This window comes from Falco punctatus (assembly GCF_963210335.1).
Source record: "Falco punctatus genome assembly, chromosome: 5".
NCBI classification, from domain to species: domain Eukaryota; kingdom Metazoa; phylum Chordata; class Aves; order Falconiformes; family Falconidae; genus Falco; species Falco punctatus.
Genome location: NC_137584.1, coordinates 71,883,306 through 71,905,289, shown reverse-complemented (window position 1 = coordinate 71,905,289; position 21,984 = coordinate 71,883,306). Strand labels below are relative to the sequence as shown.

At 41.3% G+C, this 21,984-nt stretch overlaps 1 protein-coding gene across 2 annotated transcripts in view; it reads left to right on the top strand.

Annotated features, from left to right (window-relative positions):
* Nucleotides 1-21,984, top strand: part of MSRA (methionine sulfoxide reductase A) — a 292,183-nt gene that overhangs the window by 100,034 nt on the left and 170,165 nt on the right. For both annotated transcript variants that reach the window (XM_080389196.1, XM_080389197.1), the window contains exon 2: nucleotides 16,241-16,309. In XM_080389196.1, coding sequence (XP_080245322.1) covers nucleotides 16,241-16,309 — 69 coding nt within the window. The remainder of the gene's footprint in view (nucleotides 1-16,240; nucleotides 16,310-21,984) is intronic.

Below are 21,984 nucleotides of genomic sequence, written 5' to 3'. Positions count from 1 at the left end.
CCTTCCCCCGAGCAGCACAGGGGACCAGGAACAGGGGCTGGGGTCGGTCCCCCACCCGCTGTCCCTGCGGCTCCTGCCCCCCGTGGGGAGGGTCCTCACCCCCTGCCCGGCCCCAGGGGGGTCCCCGCGGGGTCCCCAGCCCTGCCCCCGCCCGGGCTCCTCTCCCCACGGGGCCACGGGCCCTGCCAGGAGCTGGCCCAGCGTCGCTGCCCGCGGGTCACAGCCCCCTGCGGGCACCCCCTGCCCCGGGGGTCCTGCCCGGGCTGCGGGGGGGAGCTGCCCCCGGGGGCTCCACGGGCTGGGGGCACGGCCTGCCCGGCCGGGGGCTCCCCACGGGCTGGGGGAGCCTCTGCTGCGGCGCCTGGAGCCCCCCGGCCTCCCCCTGCCCCGGCCTGGGGGGCTGCAGGGCCGCGGCTCCCACCTGTGCTCGCTCCTCTCTCCGGTCCCACCTGCAAAGGGGGTTTTTCCCCTTACCCCAGGGGCGCTCCCACCATCGCTGGTGGGTCAGCCCTTGGCTCCATCTTGGAGCCGGCCGGCATCGGCTCCATCGGACACGGGGGAAGCTTCCAGCAGCTTCTCACAGAAGCCACCCCTGTACCCCCCGCTGCCAAAACCTGGCCACGCACACCCAGCGCAGAGGTTTGTAACACTGTTCACATCTTTATTTTTGCCATTGGATGATGAGCTTCTTCAAGTAGTAAAGTCACAATTCCCTTTTTTTTGAAAAAGAAAAGCCACTTGGCCTAACCTTGGCGCTCTCTCATCCCGCCCTTTCTGTGCCGACAGGGGTGTATGACCAGGAAAAGGCTGACGTTCACCCGGAGCAGATTGCAAGGGGAGCCCTGGGCCCGTCAGGCTCGGCTGAGCGTTGGGTCTGGTCATTTATCACTGTCAGTGGGCGGCGGGGAGAGGCACTGGACCATTCCTGCTCATCTGCTGACTGACAGCTGACTGGAGCCTCATGCAACCTCCAGGCAGATAATCTGCCATCGAGGGGGAGTGTGTGCGAGGGAGATACTCTATCACAGGCTGCATGCTGCTTCTTGCTCAAAGCTACTGACATCTTCACAAGGCAAAAAGAAATGTCAGTTGTGCTTTAAGGGGCTGCAGTGTATTGTAATGCTTCGCTAAAACGGTGCTGTACCTCATTTCCATGGTTTCGTGTAGATCCGTTTTTAAAAACAGATTAATGGCGTGGTGGAGACGTGCAGTCAGGCACAGAAATGATAATGCGATGGCAGTGTTCAGATGAGAAAAAACGCTGTTTGTTTCACCTATCAATTTAATTCGCAGGACTGCAGATATGCTGCAAAGCGGCGTAATTGTTCAAAAATATCAAAACCCACCCTGCCAACTATAGGCCTCTGAGTAAGCCTACATATTTAAGCAGTGGTAAAACTATCTTGTGAGGGAAATCTGAAATTAAAGCAAGAAAAATGTAGTAAGTAAGGATTGATACTATTCCTGCAGTGTTTTGTGCCAGAAATGCTTCCTGTAGGTGCTAATTTAGAGCAGTGCTCTGCAAGATAGGCTCCTGAACGGGTGCGAGGAGATCCTCTTCTCAAAAATCCGCACTCTACCACCTAATGAAAATTTCTGTGTCTTTAATTTTGTCAAGCTTAAACTCGAGGTTTTATTGGTTTTAATTTGCTATTATTTTTATTAACAGTATCTATTTTTGCTATTCATTACAAATCATGTGCATTAACTTAACTGGGGAACATTTTAATTGAGCACTGCTGGAGATTTTCCAATAAATTAACATTACATACTTTTAACAGATGTCTGAATTAGACATTGTTATTAGACATTGTAATTAATAGAAGTATTACTCAAATTAAAATCTCAGGGCCTTCGAAAAATTAAATTGCAGGTGACTGAGTGATGTTAACTCATTAATAGAGTGACTGTTGAAGTGCCTCCGTTGGGTTCTATTAGGCCAATAAACACTGTTTTCCAAGTAGCTGGAGAGGGAGTTGGACAAACTCTTCGCTATAGGGGACTGGGAATCAAGGCATGTTTTACCAGAGATGTTGTGCAGTCCTTTAACCTGTCATTGTGTTATTGGTATGATATACATAAGAATACCTTTCTGGGATGGTTGTTGTAAAGTTTTAGTATGTTGGTTAGATTTTTTGTGGGTATGAAAATGACAATAGGCCTGGTTGTTCACTGGCTTGGATCTTCAAAGTTATTTTTTCCGTTTTTCATGGAGAACAAATAGAAAGCTGGTATAAACCAGGACATTTGTGCAAGGAAGAATCAATCCCCCTAAAGGTACAAAGTATCAAATGAGTTGATGGAGAAAAGTATGAGTGGCTCTTCTTTGGTATTGCTTCTCCAAGTGAACAAAAACAGACAGTTGGAATTAATTCGATATCTAAACAGATACCTTTATCTGAGCGAACCACTGTAGAATCCTTCATACTAATTGGGGAAAAAGTCACCTGTAGGTTAAGATTAATCTCTTCTGTATGTGAATGCCTAAAAGCAAATGAACTGCTTAATACTACATATATATTCCCATCTGTCCAGGTGCTTTGGGTGAGAGGAACCTTTCCTAAGTCAAGCTTTTTTCCATATTGTATTTCAGAAAAAACAAAGAAGTTGCATGTAGACTGATCTTATCAGCTTGAACAGCATGTTTTAGTGCAGTATTAAAATATTGTAATATTAGTCATAGAAGTCTGCAGTGGAGAGGCAGTGTTTCTCTGTGAGTCCCTCCACAGGAAAAAAAAGTTGTGAGTTATATCTCTGTGTACGTAATTAAAGACTTGAAAAGCCACTGCTCTACTATTTATCTCCAAATTCATGGCCAGCCATGAATTTCAAAGGGATTTTCCCACTTTGAACATGTATGTGAATGTACAGCAAAAATTATCTTGAGTCTAATTTTGAGAAGCTATGAACATAAAAAATCAATAATAGCTCGTCAGTGTTAAGATACCCAGTATCAATTGGCACAAGCCTTAACTGCTCTCATGCTGAGCCCTCAGAAACTGAGCATCCTAAATCAAAAGTCACATTTAGAAGGCTATTTATGTAAATATTAATGTGTAAAAGGAAATGATAAAAAAGTAACCTTCTTAAAAGCAAGTTGGGGGATTTTATCATTAGGTCTGTGCTGTTTACTGTACCTAGCTTTTCTTTGCATGGGCTAGCCTAGAATTTAGCATTTACATTGCTGGTTCACAAGCAAGATGTTATCACAGAACCACAGAATGGTTTGGGTGGGAAGGGACCTTAAAGACAACCCAGTCCCACCCCCCCGCCACGGGCAGGGACCCCTCCCCCCAGCCCAGGCTGCCCCCAGCCCCGTCCAGCCTGGCCTTGAGCCCTGCCAGGGATGGGGCACCCACAGCTGCTCTGGGCAGCCTGGGCCAGCGCCTCGCCGCCCTCACAGGGAAGAATTTCTTCCTCATCTCTCATCTCCATCTCCCCTCTCTCATGTAAAGCCATTCCCCCGTGTGCCATCGCCACCTGCCCTTGCCCAAAGCCCCTCCCCAGCTTTCTTGCCGGCCCCTTTAGGCGCTGGCAGGTGCTCTAAGGTCTCCCCGCAGCCTTCTCCTCCCCAGGCTGAGCCACCCCAGCTCTCCCAGCCTGTCCCCACAGCAGAGCTGCTCCAGTGCTCTGATTATCTTTGTGGCCTCCTCTGGACCAGCTCCAACAGGCCCGTGTCCTTATGTTGGAGGTCCCAGAGCTGGATGCAGCGCTGCAGGTGAGCCAGACAGTGCCAGGAGGCATACCAACAGAGGTTATATCCCCATCAGCAGTCTCTAGAAAAGAAGCTGAGGGAACATGGATGCCCAGTCTGGCCATTATAATAATTTATTTCTCCCATGAGTCTTCTGTCCTTCCCTCATGGGCCATGGTCTCTGCCCTTTTAGACAGTTTCCCCCCTTTTTTTCCTCAAGAAAGATTAGGGCACAAACTCTTCTCCCATTTATAAGAAAACCGTAGTATTCCTGGAGCTCCTTTGTGGCTCTCTGTGCTTCATTGCAGAATTTCTGCCTAGAGCTTTGTGCTAGTTTTCATTTTTCATGGTGTACACATGATGTCCCAGTTGAGTATCCAGTACATGTTTTATTCATGTGCTTTTCACCCCTTCTTTGAGATCATTAATAAAGCTGCTAAATAAACCCAGGCTTAGCAATCCTTCTTGCCACACCCCACTGGACATCTCCTCCCAACTTGGTTACACTGTGTTTGTCATCGTCCTTTGTTTGGATCTCTTGTTTTTCCAGCCTATCTGATTATAGTCTTACCCAGATTGGTATAGATAAGGGTTTCAAGCCGGATTTTGAAAGGCGTTGTCTCTTAATTCTGAAATAAAGTCCAGTTGTATTTTATCAGCTTCATTAAATTCCTAGACTAACGACCAGGTGCTACTGGCACTGCCCGAAAGGCAATAATGGATTGTTTGTGTTTGGTGGATAACTCAATGCCGTGCTCTTCTCCAGGTTTAGACCTTTTTCTATGCATTCAGTACATTGCTGATCATTACAGGAAGTAAAAAAATGATGGTGTGCTGCTATTATTTTCTCAAATGTTGACCTGTTCTTGTGCAGAAAGGGATAATTACCAATCCAAATTATTTAACAGCTATGCGTTGGGTCCCACTTAGTAAATGCAACACTATTTTTATCATTTTATTTTGGATTACCAGACAATGATGCAGAACTGACAGCTGAAATCTCTGTAGGTCAGTATACTGGCAACCTGGCTATCTCTTACATACAAGCAAACTTTAAACTAGTGTCAGCTTTTTCATGTGCATTTCTGTAACTAGAAGAAGCTTAAGGAAGGAGATAAGGAGGTAGCTGTGGTTTTGTTGATGGAGATCTCCCAGCTATGAAGGGAAGTACCATAGAAATGATGAGGAAACTTGTAAAGAAGCATCAAGAGTTATGGCTGGCTTCTCAGAGTGATTAGAGGAACATGACATTCAGCTTGTTCATGAAAGATGGTCTTGGTCTTGGTCTTGGTCTTGGTCTTGGTCTTGGTCTTGGTCTTGGTCTTGGTCTTGGAAAGATCATCTTGGAAAGATGGCAGCATGGTCTTGGTCAGGAGGGCCGTGAAAGCAAACAAGTAACTTCTGCTTGGTGCAATAGAGAAGCAGTTTGAAGAGGAGAGTGACGTTGTGAACTGATGGACTAGAACAGTGTTCTTTGCAGCAATATTTTTAGGCAATTTTAGTGCTCTAGAAAGCCTTTATTAGGTCTCAAGGAAAGCATATTTTAGAGATAAAGCTGGGAGATAATGAGAATCTAAAGAAAATATGTATATGTACATGTAGACAGTGGAGCCATTGTAGAGGTATCAGGAAAGTAAAATCTTGACCATTTGAACATTGCCTGTCTTTTTAGAAGGAGAAGTTATATTTGTGTTTCTTGTTTCATTTTTGATTTTTGAATCTAGGTGCTCTCCGTTTTTTAATCTCCTAACAGGCAGGTTAAAAAGCATAGGTTTTAAAAATGAAAACTAAGATTTCTATGTTATGTCATAACTCCATGAGTTTGGCTTTTGGGAAGTGAAATGATGTGACAGTCCCCCAGATACCACAAGAGTTGACTACTGTGTGTACCTACGATGTTTCCATCAGTGTTACCTGTCTGAACGCGGTGGACACTGTATTGATTAGAGGTCTATTACTGCAGTACAGCAACAAAAAAGCCTGTGAGATAGGCTGCCTTCTAGCAACCCTTGTAGATACGATTGTTACAGACTCAGAATCATAGATTTGTTTAGGTTGGTGTCGTGATTTTCATCTGCTACTGTTTCCTTTGCTATTTTGATCATATATTTTACTGTTAACGTTTGTCCTCGTTCATAACCTATAATCTCCATTGGTGTCAAGGCCATATTTTAATAAATATGTATATACACAAAGGCATATATAATCCTCCCACTGAGTAGATCGTTAATCTCAGTTATATTACTGCAGGTGATATAGGTGGAATTCATCAGAGTCTGTCACTAGTTTCCTTATAATCAGTTCTCAGAAACTGACATTTTTACATATGACTCATTTTGTCCTGAAGAAAACATACAAAATATGTCAGATGAATCACCACAGAAGTGTCTGGTTCTTTCCGGAATACAGAAGGATCCAAGGCTGAATACTCAGATGCAGATATCCATTGTAGATGACTAAAGCCAAGTGGCATGAATCCCAATTTAAGCATATTTAATTCAACCATATCGTATCTATCCCAAAACTCAAAAGTTAAAGACCTGTCGTACAGAATCAGAAAAGGCATCAAGCAGCACATGTGGATACTGTAGGATGTGAGTGGTCTTGTTTAGCTAGGTCTCATGTACTTTCTGTGTGGGAAAGTCATATAATCATAATCATAGCATTGTTTAGGTTGGAAAAGACCTTTAAGATCATCGAGTTAACCCAGCAGTGCCAAGCCCACCACTAACCCATGTCCCTAAGGACCACATCTACACATCTTTTAAATCCCTCCAGGGATGGTGACTCCACCATCTCCCTGGGCAGCCTGTGCCAGTGCTTGACCACCATGTCCCAGTGCTTGACCACCCTTTTGGTGAAGATATTTCCCCTAATCTCCAACCTAAACCTCCCCTGGTGCAACTTGAGGCCATTTCCTCTTGTCCTGTCACTTGTTACTTGGGCGAAGACACTGACCCCGTCGGCTACAGCCTCCTGTCAGTTGTAGAGATTGAGAAGGCCCTCCCTGAGCCTCCTTTTCTCCAGGCTGAACACCCTCAGTTCCCACAGCCGCTCAATGGTGCATGGCTTTGTCTTCTTGAAAGCAGTAAGTCTGTGATTCTAGTTTCTAGGATACTTTCCCCTGGTCATACCTCAAATACACACCCGATCCTCATATTTTCCTCTCACCCCCCATCATCCTCTGTCCCAGCTGCCATGTACCCACTACCCCACACCCTGTATGTACGTCTGCTCTCTCTCTGGTCTTACGCAGAGCCCTACAGCTGGCTTTTCCCTTTGCCCTGCACATGCTCCTATAGCCTATCTTCCCCATCGCACACATGGTCTCCTCTGACCTTGCAGCCCATCTTTCACACATACCTCTCACACTGTGCAGCCTGCTTCCCTTGTGGTCCATAGCTGTGTGACATACTGCTTCCTATTAGCACAGTCATACAGCTACAGGCACAGCTGTTCAGCCACTAATCTGCAAACCCCGGTAGACTGGAAATTTCAAGATCACTGTTTTTCTTCCTCTGCATCTCCACTGTGCTCTTCTAGGAAATGAATTCATTTTCCTTTTAAAAAAATTATTTTCATGTCATTCCTGTTGGTACATTTCCCAGTAAGAACTGCAGAACAAATCAGTGTGCAATAATCTCACCTTTGTTCATTAAATAGAACCTATGTTTTTTGAGTAGTCCATGTGTTTTGGAGTTTGAACTGACACACTGTGCTAGGATGCATCACATTTTGTAGCATCAATCAGTTTCTGTGTAATAATCTGTTTGATAGAATGGATGCAGCAGAACACAGTGTGTCACTTTGTGAGACATCATCTCCAGAATACATTTCAAAACTGTTTTCAGCTACCACTCTTCCTTTCCTGACCTATTTTAATAAGCTAAGTTATTTATTTTTCAACGAAATTTGTAATTAATATTTTCCACTGAATGATATCAAGCTTTTTAAATAATAGCTGGGAACTACCATGTGACAGCAATAGCACAATACTACAAATAGTTGTAGGCAGTGAATTACCATTACATCGCTGACCTCTCTTTTTAATTGGTAATGAATTGACAGCTGATCTCCACTGACTGACAGAGGACAGAACTAGAGAATTGAGAGGTGAAAGAAACCCAGTAGATCATGTACGCCATCTCCCTGCCAATGCTGAGAACCGAAATGACATGTCAGAGTTGGAAACATAAATGACTGGGTTTGGACAGTAGTGTCCCTATGCTGAAAATATCCTTTCGGAGACAAAGTGATTTAAAACATAACATTTCGGGTTTCATCTGATAAGACATTAGATTTTCTTATTACACAGGAGCTTGCAGAACTGACAGTTCTGCTCATTGAACTAGACCTGAAAATAAAGAAGAGCTTCTATTTCATCACCAGCTATGAAGAATTTATGGATGAAATTCTGCCATAAATTCCACATCTGATACCACTGTTAGCTCCACAGGGGCCTGAAGTGGAGCAGCCCTCTCCCTCTTGTGCCTCTCCTCAGTCCTCTAAGAGCATGCCCCTGGTGAAGCTATGCTTTCATGGATTTTTCTCATTGAGTAGATTTTTGAAATCCCCAAAACGATGACGAGAGGCTCCACCTTCAGGGACAAGGATGAATGGTTGGTTTTAGACAGGTTAGGTTGGAAGTAGGGGCATTTGGTAGGTAATTCCTGTTCCTCCAGCAGCACTACCTACAAGCTTTCCCTTTAACAGCCACTGACTTCCCCTCTGTCCTTTCCAGATCATTCTGAAAGCATTGCAAAAGCATTTTCTGATATCCAGGAGATCTTGGGAGGGGGGACAGAGAGAAATAAGATGCAAGATTTCCCCTCTGGCTAAAGAAGTAAGGATCTGTCTGGTTCAGTATTAATGACTGCAACAATCCTGTCTTTGTACAGTTTATAAAATCCTCATATATGACATAATTTGGTACACAGTGCATGTGTAACTCCTCCTGGCATACACATCACATACCATATTAGAAAGCTAAACTGTTTTTTTTAAGGAAATGTCTTCCAAGTTATGAAATAGGTAAACGGTGAAAAATTTGGAATTTATGCTTTTGTCTGAACGAACTATCAAGCTTACTCCTGCAATAACTGACAAAACATCCAAGTAACTGTTTTGATGAAACTATCAGCCATGCCTGCTGAGAATGATAGGACAAAAAAAAAAAAAAAAAAAAAAGATTCTGGCTCTGTGACAGCTAGGCTTTCAAACCAGAATTTAGTCAGGTTGACTTCAATTGGGATGAATCAATTGTGAAAAGATTTAGTAATTGAAAAAAATATATCTTTAACAATTACTGTTAAAAGATTTAACAGGGGTAAGGTACAGTGAACCCCCCCACCCCCAATCTTCTTAGGTTTAAAAAGTCAGGCTTCAGGGTTTGTATTTAGGTATATAAATGAATGTCCCATTTTTTCAAACGTACTGGCCAGTTGTGGCTTTCATGAAGTTAATAGAGATTCTGGAAGCCCAGAAGTTTTCAGAATGAGGTGATTTACTCGGCTGCCTCATTTTAGGCACAAATACAATAAAGATCAGATCCCTGTTTTCTAAGGCAGATGAGCGAAGTGCAGTGAAGCTTTCATCAGATGACATGTAAATATACTGAAATAGAATTCTGTTTTAAAGTTATGGAGTAAGTTTTATACTTGAAAATGTGAATAATGCATTTGTTACTGTCTTTTAATTCCACAGGCCATGTAGCCTAATGGAAGTGTACATTTTAGTAGAGTTAGTTTGCTGTTAATAAATTAAGTGCTGCCTGTAGACTTCAATATAACAGGATATGATGATTTGAAAAACTGAGCAGGTATCTACTTCATTCTCTGTTGACATGTACTGGTTAAATTAAATGGTGAAATTTAAAACAAAATATTTGTTTGGAAAATATTGGTAAGTAAGGCTAATTTTGCTTCCTTTGAACCGTGTTTTCATGTGTTGCCCGTGTTAAACTTTTACCCAAGGACAGTGAATTCATTATTTTTAGTACTCATTCTTCTTTAGCTTAGTATTTATTCTTTCTCTTTGGTGACCCTTTCAGACCTTTTATTCATTACATCTTAAATCGCAACACTGCACTGACAAACTTCCACCATTTTTTTTGAAATCTTGTAGTCTTTCACTGGAAATAAAAATTAGGTAATTTCTTGTTTACCGGACAGAAAAGAAACCCACTGGCCTTCAATTATGTCCTGTATATTGATGGTGCACCACAGTAAAAAGTGTTATATGAAAAAGCAGTAGGGGATGATCAGGCCTGATAGCCCATGTATCTCGCAGTGGGTTAGCAATCATGCCACGAGGAGCTTGAATGTCTTACATCTCACAAAGCACTTCACTTGTCTTGTGCTACGGGTTAGATTTGTTGTTACATCAGTTTTCAGACTGCTGATAATTCTGTCTTCTCCTAAGGCAGTAAAACTTCCTCAGCCATCACAGCAGCAATGAATCTGATGGCTTCTCCTTGTAGCATTCATTTCACTGTGGTCTTTCTGGAGTGTACAAACTCTGACACTGAAGTTAAACTTGGGTATTCAATGAATTTTTAAATAAAAGAACTTAGCAGCTGTAGGCTACAGTGAAATGCCATCAGTCTGTCTCCGTTTTACGAGTTTTCAAAGGGTGTCTGTCATCCTACAGTTCATTACTTTGCTTTAGAGAGGTGGAATTGTGCCGTGGATGACATACTCCTCTCACATCCGAAATTCAGGAAGCATTAAAATAACTTGCTTATTCAATGCTGAACATTTTTCTTCACCCGTCTTTATTTAGATGAAAGCAGTCTTTTTCACACAGGCCTGGCCCTTAAGTTTTATGCCCCTTTATTGCATCCAAACTTTTGTCTAAAATGAATATGACAACTATGCTAAATATTACATGGACATGACATGCACAGCTACCACTCTGCAAAGTGAGCAGTGCTTTTATGTTTCGTTGGTGCCTATCCTGCAACTCTTCTATGTATTATGACTTAAGTGCCACTTTTGGAAATAATAACCACCGAGTTATTTTTATAACTGTTTTACACAATTCTTATATCTACTGACCTGCTTTCTCTGTTACTGGTCCAGAATTTCCAGCCTCTTGGTGATCTGGCTGCCACATCAACAGCTGAGTGAGCGTTTGGTATAGCTAAAAGAGGAAAGACCTCCACCATGGTGGTGTGATGGAAAACGCAGCAAAAGGAGTCAAGGCACAACAGAAAGGGGAAAGGAGGTTTTAGAGCAGAAGCTGGTTTGCTTTCAGGAGTTCCTCCCTTGCTCCATCACTGCTTATCCCTTTTCCTCCTCTTCTCCCAGTCTACCATCATGTTTGTGCTTGTAGGATGTGGAGGAGGCACCTGGTAATTGCTTAATCAGCTATTTTCAATTCAATTCCTGGCCGCACTTACCATGGAAAATTAACAGTCCTTGTGTGTAAATATGACCCCTGCTCCTGGATTAATTTGATTATGTAAGAATCTCATTTTTCATTTAAAAATAATAACTTTCTGGCTGCACTGATAAAACAAGTTTGGATATGTAGTCTAGATAGTCCCTAATGGTTTAAAAATCAAAAGATAACTATGAAGACCATATGGATCTCTTGCTAATAAAAAATAAATGTTCTCAAATCTTTACTATGATTGCTTGAGATTGAATATTTTGAGACCAGAAAATTTCTGATTTTCACTCAATGCTGGATCAGCATTCTCTGAAAGTCAAATCTTTTTAAGCACCTTCATTTGCGCCCGCAAACAGAGAACTCATGTTCATTAATGACTGTGTGAATCTTAACGCAGAGTTCCTCTTGGATATCTTCAGTTATGCAAAATGCCTTGCCTAGCCTTTCTGCACTGCTGATTTAATTCTTGGTATAACTTCCATTTTGTCTGTACTACTGGGAGAGAGGATTTTGCCTATGAGTGACTGGCTGCTCTGCATTGGACCAGTGCTTTTAATTTGGCATATTTAAGAAAGCAGCACTGACTTCAGCCTCCAATAGTTGGAAGTTCAGTTCTGTTAAAGGTCTGATAAGTGGTATAAATTTTGTGGCAACAACTTGATTAGGAATCTAACATAACAGCAGTGCGCTTTTATTTAGCTGAGCTTTAAATTTCCTCTGGGCTTATAGCAGAAAAGTAAATCTGTTTGGAACCTAAGTCAAGCTGGTTTGAAAGGAAAGGTTTTTTATAAAACTTTCTCATTTGAACATCTTTCATTGTTAAATTAATCTATTATCTATCTAATGATACAATTGACATACATGGAACTGAGAAGATAAAGCAAGTGTATATTAATAAATTAAAATGTGCCAGCAAACAGGTCCAGGCACTGGAACGTCATTGTCCACGCTGGTAAATTGCTAGGATAGGCTCTAACATGTTTTCAGCTGGGCTAATTAACACTTTTCTCAAATAGTTTCTAGATAGGACTTGTTTATTTTAAGTGTACTAGTACAGATAATGCCTGATCCATGTGTGGACAGAACTTTACTTGAAGTTAGTGAATCTTTAGCAATGGGCAATTGTAGGACTATGTTATAAATTAACTGTGCTAGGACTATATGGAATGATAGGCTGCAAACACTGAATAGTGCCAAAGAAATACCGAGGACCTGTTTAGCAATTTTGATTATCTTTCCAAATAGTATGCTGTTTCACAGATACAGAGGGACTGTGAAGGATTATTTCTATAAAAACCCTGAGAATCTAAGGAGAGCGGGCCAGACGCTGCATCTGTCTAAAACAGACTTTGCCTGAAGCTGAAGTTGAATGTCAGGACCTCCAGGATATGTATTGCTTTCAGGGCATGCTACTTCTGTTCAGCAGGGAGCAAAGTATGTTGCAGGTATCTCTCAGGCTTAGTTTGAAAAATGGTGGAGAGCCTTTGCAGTTGAGGGTGGAGCAGCATTTGGCAGTTTTGGGAAGAAGTCTTCCATTGTTTAGTTGTGAGTTTAAGTTCATTAAAATGCTGACAGCTCGAATATCAAATAAAAGAGAAATAAAAATTTATTCCTTACCAGTTGGCTTTCTGTTGAAATGCTGAGGGTCAAGAAGATCAAGAAAATGACATGAAGACATCCATGTCCTCCCAGTTCTACTTTTCCAAGAGCCTGAATGCTGTTGTAGTCCACTGAGGGATTAACCCTGTAAACACTGACAGCATTAGAGTGAAATGTTTTGTTTTCACCACTAGGAAGATGAAGTTAACTTCTTCCAGCCAGTTCAGTGTTCACTGATAATCTTTCTGTGTTTCTGTAACAATGGTTTTTATCTTACTTATTGTAAGCCCTTGTCTCTGGAATGGCGATATTCTTTCTGTTGCCAAGTTACAGGGAAAGCCCTTCTAATTTTTTTTCCAGTTCCATGGGGCCAAAGTATTTCCAATTTTCTGGAGCTACTCCATCCGATTTATAGGTGAGAACTAAAGCTTATGTTTTCACAGGAAAAACTGTTCAGTGAAAAGCCCCAAACTGCAGTGTTCTGTGAATAGTGTACTTGTTGAGAGGCTCTTTATGCTCATGTGTTGTTACTTTCTTTCCAAAGTTGTGTCTGTGTTTTGTGAGCGTCCTTTTGAATTTGGGGTTTTTTTTACTGTTTAGTGCATCTAGGCAGGGAATACTGGGAAAACTGTAAGACAAAGTATGAATAATGAGAAGATGTATTATTTTATCTGGGTAAGATCTTTGAAACAAAAGTATGAAGGCATTGGAAGAGAACTTGAGAACTCTGAAAATATTACTTTAATTCAAGCCCATCTCACCTCTAAAAGTTTAATTTTAATATATTGAAAGCCTCACCATTTGGAATGATAACTACTTCATATATCGTATATGTCATTCACTCCTTAAATGAAGGCAGCTATCAGGACTGAGGCAGGCTTAGTTTATTTGATCTTGCATGATGTTTCATAATTTTTCTGACTGTTCATTTCAGATGTCTGTAGGTCATGTTAGCAATACAAGCTATAGCAATCAAGGTGGTTTTTTTTCCCCAAAACCTTGTATGGCACTGGTCCACTCTGGAACCTCCCAACAATTTCCTTCCTAAAGCCCCTCTCTTGGCTTGTGTGGCACAGAGTGTTCAATCTCCTTAAATGCAAACAATTGACTTCATGGCACCTCTTGCTCCAGCTGCAGATAACCCTGATTTTCCCTTCTCATTGACTGTTGATAAATGGTTGATGCCAGCTGGGATTAGTACTGTGCTGTGCCTCCCTGCTAATGAAAAATATTGCTTTCAGAGAATTTTCAAGGCAATCCCATGTTCTTAATTTGCCCTGGTTTATTCCTCACCAGGTTCTGTACTACAGGAAGTAAAATAATGCACATACTGAGAAAACCTCTCGGCTTTCTCCCTAGAAACTATTTTGTGAACAGAAACCTGTATTTTGAGTTCAGGCAATTTTTTTTCTTTCCACCATTGCTGACAATGCATTTTAGTAGATCAAGAAATGAACTTGGGAATGCCAGTGAAAAGGACTGGGAGTATTTTGTTGTGGATCTCTATTTTTTTTTTTTTTGAGGTTGGAGAGATTTTTTCCAGGTTATAAATACAACCCTTCCAGGTTATATATGCAACCCTGATTATACAATAGTGATAAGCCTATATGATCACAAGGAGTAAGATTTTCTTTATGCTGAGGAAAATACATTGGGATGAGAGAGAAGTACATTGGGATGTGAAGAATATATTAGTTTGGAAACGGAGCAGTTTCTAGCCCCTGGGAGCCATCTTGTCACGGGGGAAGTAAAGCCAGGCTTCTGCTACTTTATTATGTAGAAATAATCCCTGTGAGCACCAGCAATGCCAGAATATTGCACTTTTCTGTATTCTTTGTGTTCCTTAAGATTGAAAGTCTCAGCCTTGATTCGGCCTTTATGCAAATGCTTTGTGTAGGAGTTCTGTCTTACGTCCTCCTGTATACTTGTGCAAGGATATATAACTTAAAGTCTTAAGCCGCAGCTTGTGATAGCGTGGCGTATCTGTCTGCTTCCACAGACCAGATTCCCCAGCTGTTCTGTACAAAAAAATGCTCTTTCACCTGAGAGTGGGTACTCATACCGGCTAGGAAAGCACCGTTTAGCTAAAGTAATCCTCAAATGGACCAACTTTTCAGTTTCCATGAAAGCAGTGGGTCTGCTTTTGCAAAATTGGTGTTATACCTCAGGTTTTCTAAGAAAATGGAAGATGTTTGTCCGTAGTGTAGAGTAAGTGTCCTGTGTGAAAAACATCTCCATTGCAGAGACCTGGTGGGAGCTGGAAGGTGCTGGGGCTGCCAGCTCCAAGTCACTGAGGACAATTGCGTGATGGGTTTGTTTTCACATTTTGTGCTCCTCTCCCCTTCTTGATTAAGCACTGATTAACAGGAGAGTGGTTACGTTTGGTCTGTTGCAGAGGTTTCCAAGGGTGGCAGCATTTAGCAGTGTTAAAACAGTCCGAGGTGTACCTGCTGTAAAGGGCAAGCTGGGTATGGTCTGTGATGAATGGATGTGGCATTAGAGTGTGTTGGCTAAATATTCATTTTAGTGACCGGATTGCTGGTTGTATTGGGTGTAAATGTCCAGGTTTGGGTAGGGGGAGGGTTGCAGGGGTGGCCTCTGTTGAGGAAGAGACAGGGGCTGCCCAGTGCTGGACACAGCTGGCTCGGCAGTAGCCGCACCACAGGACACAGCTGAGCCTGCCAGCGATGCTGGTGGCGGCCCTGGCAAAATATATGTAAGAAAGGGGAAAATGTGGTGTGGCAGTGAGGAGTGAGGGAAAACCTGTGAGAAACAGCCCTGTGAGCCTGAAGGTCAGAGTCAGGAATCAAGTGAAGTCGAGCTGGGGAAAAGGGGAGGTTGGGGGAAGGTGGTGTTTGAATCTGTCTTTGTTTCTCACTGTCCAGTCACAGTTTAATTGGCAATAAATTAAATTAATTTTCCCCGAGTCAAGTCTGGGCTGCCCGTGATGGTAATTGGTAAGGAATCTCCCTGAATATTATGTTGACCCATGAGCTTTTCCATCTTGCTTTCTCCTCCCGACCTCTTAATGGGGGGGAGTGAGAGAGCAGCTGGGTAGGCGCCTGGCGGCCAGTCAAGGTCAACCTACCCCACTAGTGCAGAAAATACACAGAGTTCATGCTTGGTCATGTAAAAAAGCTGACAGCTGAGCACCAACATGTCCTAGCAGCAAAGGAGAGCTGTGATTTCCCTCTTTTTTCTGCTTGCATGAGGAGGTGGCTTTCAAGAGTACTCCACTTTTGACAGCGATTGCTACTGTATATTGCTCTGTATGTGTGTGTCACATTAGTAGCAGCTGACTTGTCTTAACAGTATCTTAACAGTGTCTAAACTGAAATAAATCTCTGCTGTATATCCTTGAACTTGTAGACAGTATTTGAAAAACAGACTCAGAGAGAGTGAGGTTCCAGATATTAGTGAACTGTACAGGTCAGCTTTCAGAAATCAGACTTCAGGTTTCAATAGAACTGTAAGGAAAAAAAACAACAAACCCAATTGATTTATTCAAAGCATATATTCTATTACATTTTGACTTTTTTTTTTTCCCCCTTCTAGATAAACATCATGTCAATGGAAACAGAACGGTAGAACCTTTCCCAGAGGGAACACAGATGGCTGTATTTGGTAAGACATCAGTTTTAAAATAAAAGCTCTAAGCTGTATAGTGTTACTGCATGCCAGATTTCTTCATTTCAGCCTGAGTCCTTAGAGTTTAGAATCTGGGCTGCTATTGCCGTTTTCTAATCACTACAATCAGCAAAAGCCACTGATCATTTTGGGAGATGTCCATACCCTCAAATAAATACACTGAAAGTATTTTTCTGAGTTATACAAACAGAAAATATAAACCCTTATTTTGTTCCTTCAAAATTCTGAAGTTGTGGCTTTTTATGTATGATAATTCCTGTAAGATCATTCTGTAGTTTCAACAAAATTCTGAAGATGGTCCATGATTTTCCGGACTCCAAGTTATGCAAGGAACTCAAACTCTTGGGATCTACTGTACTTGCAGGGTTGTTACCATTTACATGCCTCAAATGAAACCTGCTGTTTTGTACTTTGTGAATAGTCTTGTAGACTTCTTGTTGAGTGCCAACGGAGCTGGAAAGGTGGCCACTTGTAAAAGAGAAGATATTTAAGTTCATTGTATCTATGCTATTTTCTGTGAAAATGTAATTCTTTGTTGGTTTTATTCTGTTTTCAAACAGAGCTGTATTCACCTCTGAAATATTTAGCCTTCCTATGTGGAATGCAAAGAGCTAAGTTATCCGTGGGCACTAATTTATCATTCCAAAAAATGATCTTTTCAATTGGTAATTGCAAATAATCATAGTAAGCATTAACTTTCCTGTGGAGCCAATGTTTCTGTAGTTACTGTGGTTGAAGAGGAGAAATGGTTTGGGGGTATCGCCCTTCAGTTATTGTCATGGTTTCTTCAAGTTTTCTTTAGAGTTGTATTGTCTCTCTGCCAGTGTCCTGTCGTCTGTGGATTTGGGGAACATAAAAATTTATTGGAGTGGTGGAACAAGAGACTGTTTGATAAACTTTTTGGAGGGAATGGAAAATGATTGTGTGTTATTTTTGAGTTTTAAAATTAAGATGGATGTAGAGATTCCTCTTTGAATTTTGTACAGCAGGCAGGTTCAGAGAGTTCTGGTACAATCTGATATTGATACTGTCTTCACTGTTTAAAATTTTTTAAATCTTGTCCTTTATTTCCTGTGTGATGGTCAGATCAGTTTTCCAGGGGTTGTGGTGGGTGTTGCTGTGAGTGCTTCTGTTGGTTATATCACTGCTGATAGTACACGATTGGTAAAATTTCATGGAAAGTAATATCCTACCTACAGAATTTCATTAGAAGAGCACAAAATCTTATTAAACAGGCTACTTTGAATCATTCCTGAGGAACTCTGTTATATTTGTATCAAGCCTGGTAACTTCCATAATTTTTAGATTGCCCTAGATTCTTCCACAAGATTTGATCACAAATGTTGGGCTAGGTGGTGAAAACTCATGCTGCTGCCATCTGTGCTGTGAATAAATGGAAAACCTACATTAGGTTTACTATTAGACCTGAAATAAAACAGTATACAAACATGACTCTGATGATAATTGTTGTCATTTGTTGGCATTGGCACCCCATTCTGATATGTGCTATAGAAAAATGGAGCTACAGTTTTTTGCTACCTCCAAGGGGGCCTTGTTTGCTGGCCCCATGTGAATGAAAGGAAAAACTGCAGTAATTCCATTAGTAATTCTCCTCAGATTGTTATTCATCCTGTCCATGTGTACTCCTGTTAACAGCAAGTTCTTTGTATTTTAGGAATCTGTAAGCTAGTGGGAAGAAACTGAGCTAGTCTGAGCTGTGAGACTTTCTGACTCCACCTTAGTAAGAGAGAGCTGCTTACATCTCTTCTCCAGAAAACGTCTTTTAATTTTAATTGGGATTGCACAGGGACAAGTCTCAAAGAGCAGTAGTTACTAAGAAGTAATCCCTATCATTGAAAAGATCTGCAAAAGCTAAAAGATGCTAAATAACCATATGATTTTGTAGATCACCTACTTGCAGAAAATTTTCCTACTGCTTGGACGGTTTCAGACTCACCACTGAAAATAACAGTATAAAATGTAACGCTGGGTGTAAACAGTAATCCTGTCACCTGCTTGCAATATGCAGTTAGATGGCATTATGTAGCTCCATCTTTTGCAAAACCTCCTTCAAGATGCTCTTGCTAATGTTGCGTTATTTACTTTATGCTGTGACTTCTTGTTTTGATCAAGGTACTGAGTGAACGTACACAGGCCATTGTTCCTGCTGCCCTTCCATTTATAGCGGAAACTCAGAGTTTTCAAAAGGCTTTTAAAATGATCTTGAGATTCTCCCATTGTCTGTTTAGCACCATTCAGCTGCCTAAGATGCATTGTTCATTAGAATAAAGAGATGTGTCCCTGTTTCTACGCTGGTGAAAAAGCTAGATTTCACAGGTAAGCATGACTCTTTAATGGAGGTCTTTTAATGTTAACCATCCAGTGACCTCCTAATCCAGTTTCCAGGCAATACTGAAGCACTAAGAGCACAGGAGGTGCACAGGCACTGCTTACAGCCTCACTGGAGACACCGTAGAATGCGATAACAAAAATCATGGTGTCCCTTGAAGTGAAGATGGGGGTGTATTCCCAACTTCAGTGACTGAAACAGATGAAACTCTAGATGTTAGGTGTTCGTGTTGTAGATGGTAACATACCAGCTATTCAATAAATGCCTCTCCAGAAAGTTTTCTTGGTTTTACGGCTGTAGATATTTTCAATTAAAACTGTTTTGTCTGTAGTGACTGATTCTAACCAAAAACCTAACCAAAAGACAAAACTTGAACGTATATTAGGGGGTTGACAATGTTTTGAAAAGAAGCGATTTAGGGTTTTTTGACTAGAGGTCTAAAAAATGAAAAGAAAGGCTTCAAAGCTGTAGAACATAGGCAACTTTCAATAAATTAGTATTTCCATCAGTACTGTTTGATTCTTTGCATATTTTAGACAGATGTGAATGCACTCCTGTGTTATGCTGAGAAATATTTCTGGTCAGCAATTCTGAATTTTAACTGCATAGTTTTCTTATCAGCTGCTGCTTTTGCAAGACTCTGGTTTACCCCAGAGTACCTGTGTTTTCACTGTGCTTTGTATGGTGCCTTATTGCTCTAAGAGGAAGCATTGTGCATATGGTGTGTTCCAAGAAGGGCTCTTATCTACCTTTAGTAAAATCTGGCAATAGTTCAGATTTGTAATTATAACACTTCTAAAATACGGGACTGAATTGTGTTTTATTTACTTGACATATACTGGCTAGTAATGGGATAATTGGTTTCTTGATGTAAACAAAATATAGACATAAGTAGGATGTTAAGTAACGGATAAGATCTAATTACAGACATTTCTGAGTTGGCAGACACATCCAAGCTTGGTCACCTTCTGCTCTGCACTTACTAGACAGCAGCATGTTCCAGTAATTCTATAGAGCCGTATTATTGTTCTTTGCCAGGGTTATTATGTCCTGCTTATGAGATTCAGGTGTACCCTGTGCATTCCCACAATTCCCACTGCTTCCAGTGGTTATTTAAAAACTGAAACAGGATTACACCAGGACTGTCCGATCAGCACGGGGGTTTCTGAGCCTGTGCGTGTGGCCTCTTCAGCTTCCTTGGCGCTGCAGCATCGCGTGATACCTCTGCAGCTTGCTGGAAAGCTGAGCTCCTCAAACAGGACCTGCTCTTGGGAGGTTCAACTCTTTCTAAAAAAGGCTTAATCGGGGCAACTTTTAAACTAAAGGAGAATTTCATTTGAAAGTGGGATGATATGTTTAAGAAGGGTTCACTCCTATCTAGAGGTTCTTTGACTCATTCCTAAAACAGCTAGTAGTGGCCGTGTCTGGTAAGAAAGGTGTTAAGAAGTCCTTTGGTCCGACAGTTTTTAGCTACTATGTTTTCATGATGAGCTCTGTTCTTTTCACCAGGAAAAGGAGATAATGGGAAACAAAGTTTGGACCCAAGAGAAGTACTTTTTTTGTAGACAGTGAAGACTGAACAAACAATTTTTCTCTGTTGCTCAAAGAAAAGGAAGAAAACTTTAAACCATGCTACATGCCAGAAGATATTATATCTCTGTCTGAGGAGAATGTAAAACTTCCTGATGTTGAAACAGGTGTGTGTGCTGTGACCCAAATTGGAGGAGAAACATCTACAGCAATATTACCAGATGTTACAAGGTTCACACTGTGGAAGAATTGAGAGCCAGAGGGAACATCTTCCAGAAGGTATTCACATTTCTCATGCTAATTCTCCTTTAGCATGTTGGAAACGGGACGGAGGTGTTCTCATCAGCTGGATTTGTAAAGCACTGAAGCATGAATGCTGTCCTGTGTTCATGAGGTGGTGTAAAAATGGGCACAGAACTTTCTGCCATTCTGGAATGAGAAAACAAACCTGGGAAGAAATTGCATAACAAAAAGAGATTGATCCATCCCTAAATCAAATCATGTTCCTAGTCTTACCTTTGCCGTATGTTTATTGGAGAAATATAGCTTTATTTCCCATTTTCTTTTTGTATCTTCCAGACACTGACTTACGGCCAGTGTCTTTTTGTTGCCTTCTCCAGAGAACTAAGCACCAACCCACTCCCTGCCTGTGCTATCTGGTTCTGGTTCAGCTTGTTGCCACCACTGCCTAAACATCTTCCTCATAATCTCGCCTGAAGTATGATGCTGTGGTTTGCTGGTCAAACCTTTGGGGGCTATGTCAGCTCTAAGTGATGGCCAGGGACCATTCTCTGTTGAGGATGTACCAGTCTTACCAGGGAAGCCCTGACCTGAAAATTTTCCCCTAAGCCAGTGATAAAATAAGGTGACAAAGAGAAATAAATGTAATTCTGGGACCTTTTAAAAATAAAAATCATAATCTTCAGTTTCTCTTGTCATATAGTGTATCGTAGGCATTATGCATTAAATGCTGGTGATCTGATTCGGTAACATCATGCATCAACTTTGTGGTAGTGTAAATGGCAGAGCGCCCTGCGAGATGGACCCAGATAAATACAAAGTGCTACAGTCTGCTTGGTCTTTGCCAAGGACATTTCCTGACATTTATAAACACTAAGAAGGGACAATAAAATATCCCTAATGCAAAGTCAAAGCTGTCCTTGATCAGCACAACCCTTCATAACATTCTTTTATTTCAAAGGGTCCACATCTCTTTTTCTTTTTGCTTCTGAAAACTAAAGTGATGTTGCCTTCAGACATAATATATGTCCTTCTCCATCAGGGATTTGTTTCTGTTAATTTAGCTTTCTTGAGGCAATGAAGAATTTAGCTTTGTGTGGATTCCCACTTAGACTTTGTATTGCACATTAGCAAAGATTCGGAGGTTTTTTAAAGCAAATCAGATTGCAGCTTTTCAATCAACATCATTCACCTTTAAACAGCCATTTAGTTATGTTTTTGGGACTTCTCCACTGAAATGAGTAGGAGACACAGTTAATTTTCATGGGTTTTGGGATAAGGCTCAGTGATCTCCAACAGCAGGAATACATTTTTTTTTTCTTTGTGAAAAGCCAGCAAGAGCACCTAGATTACTTTAGCAATGCAAAAGCCTTGCAGAGAAGTAATTTCTTGCCAATGTTAAATAGGGATATATCAGTGACTAGGATGAACATATGCTTGGCATCATTCTGAGTTGGTTTAAGTTTGAAATAGAAGTAAATTATCCTGTTAATGACTAGAGGCTGCCCTCGTCAGATTTATGCTGCTTTGC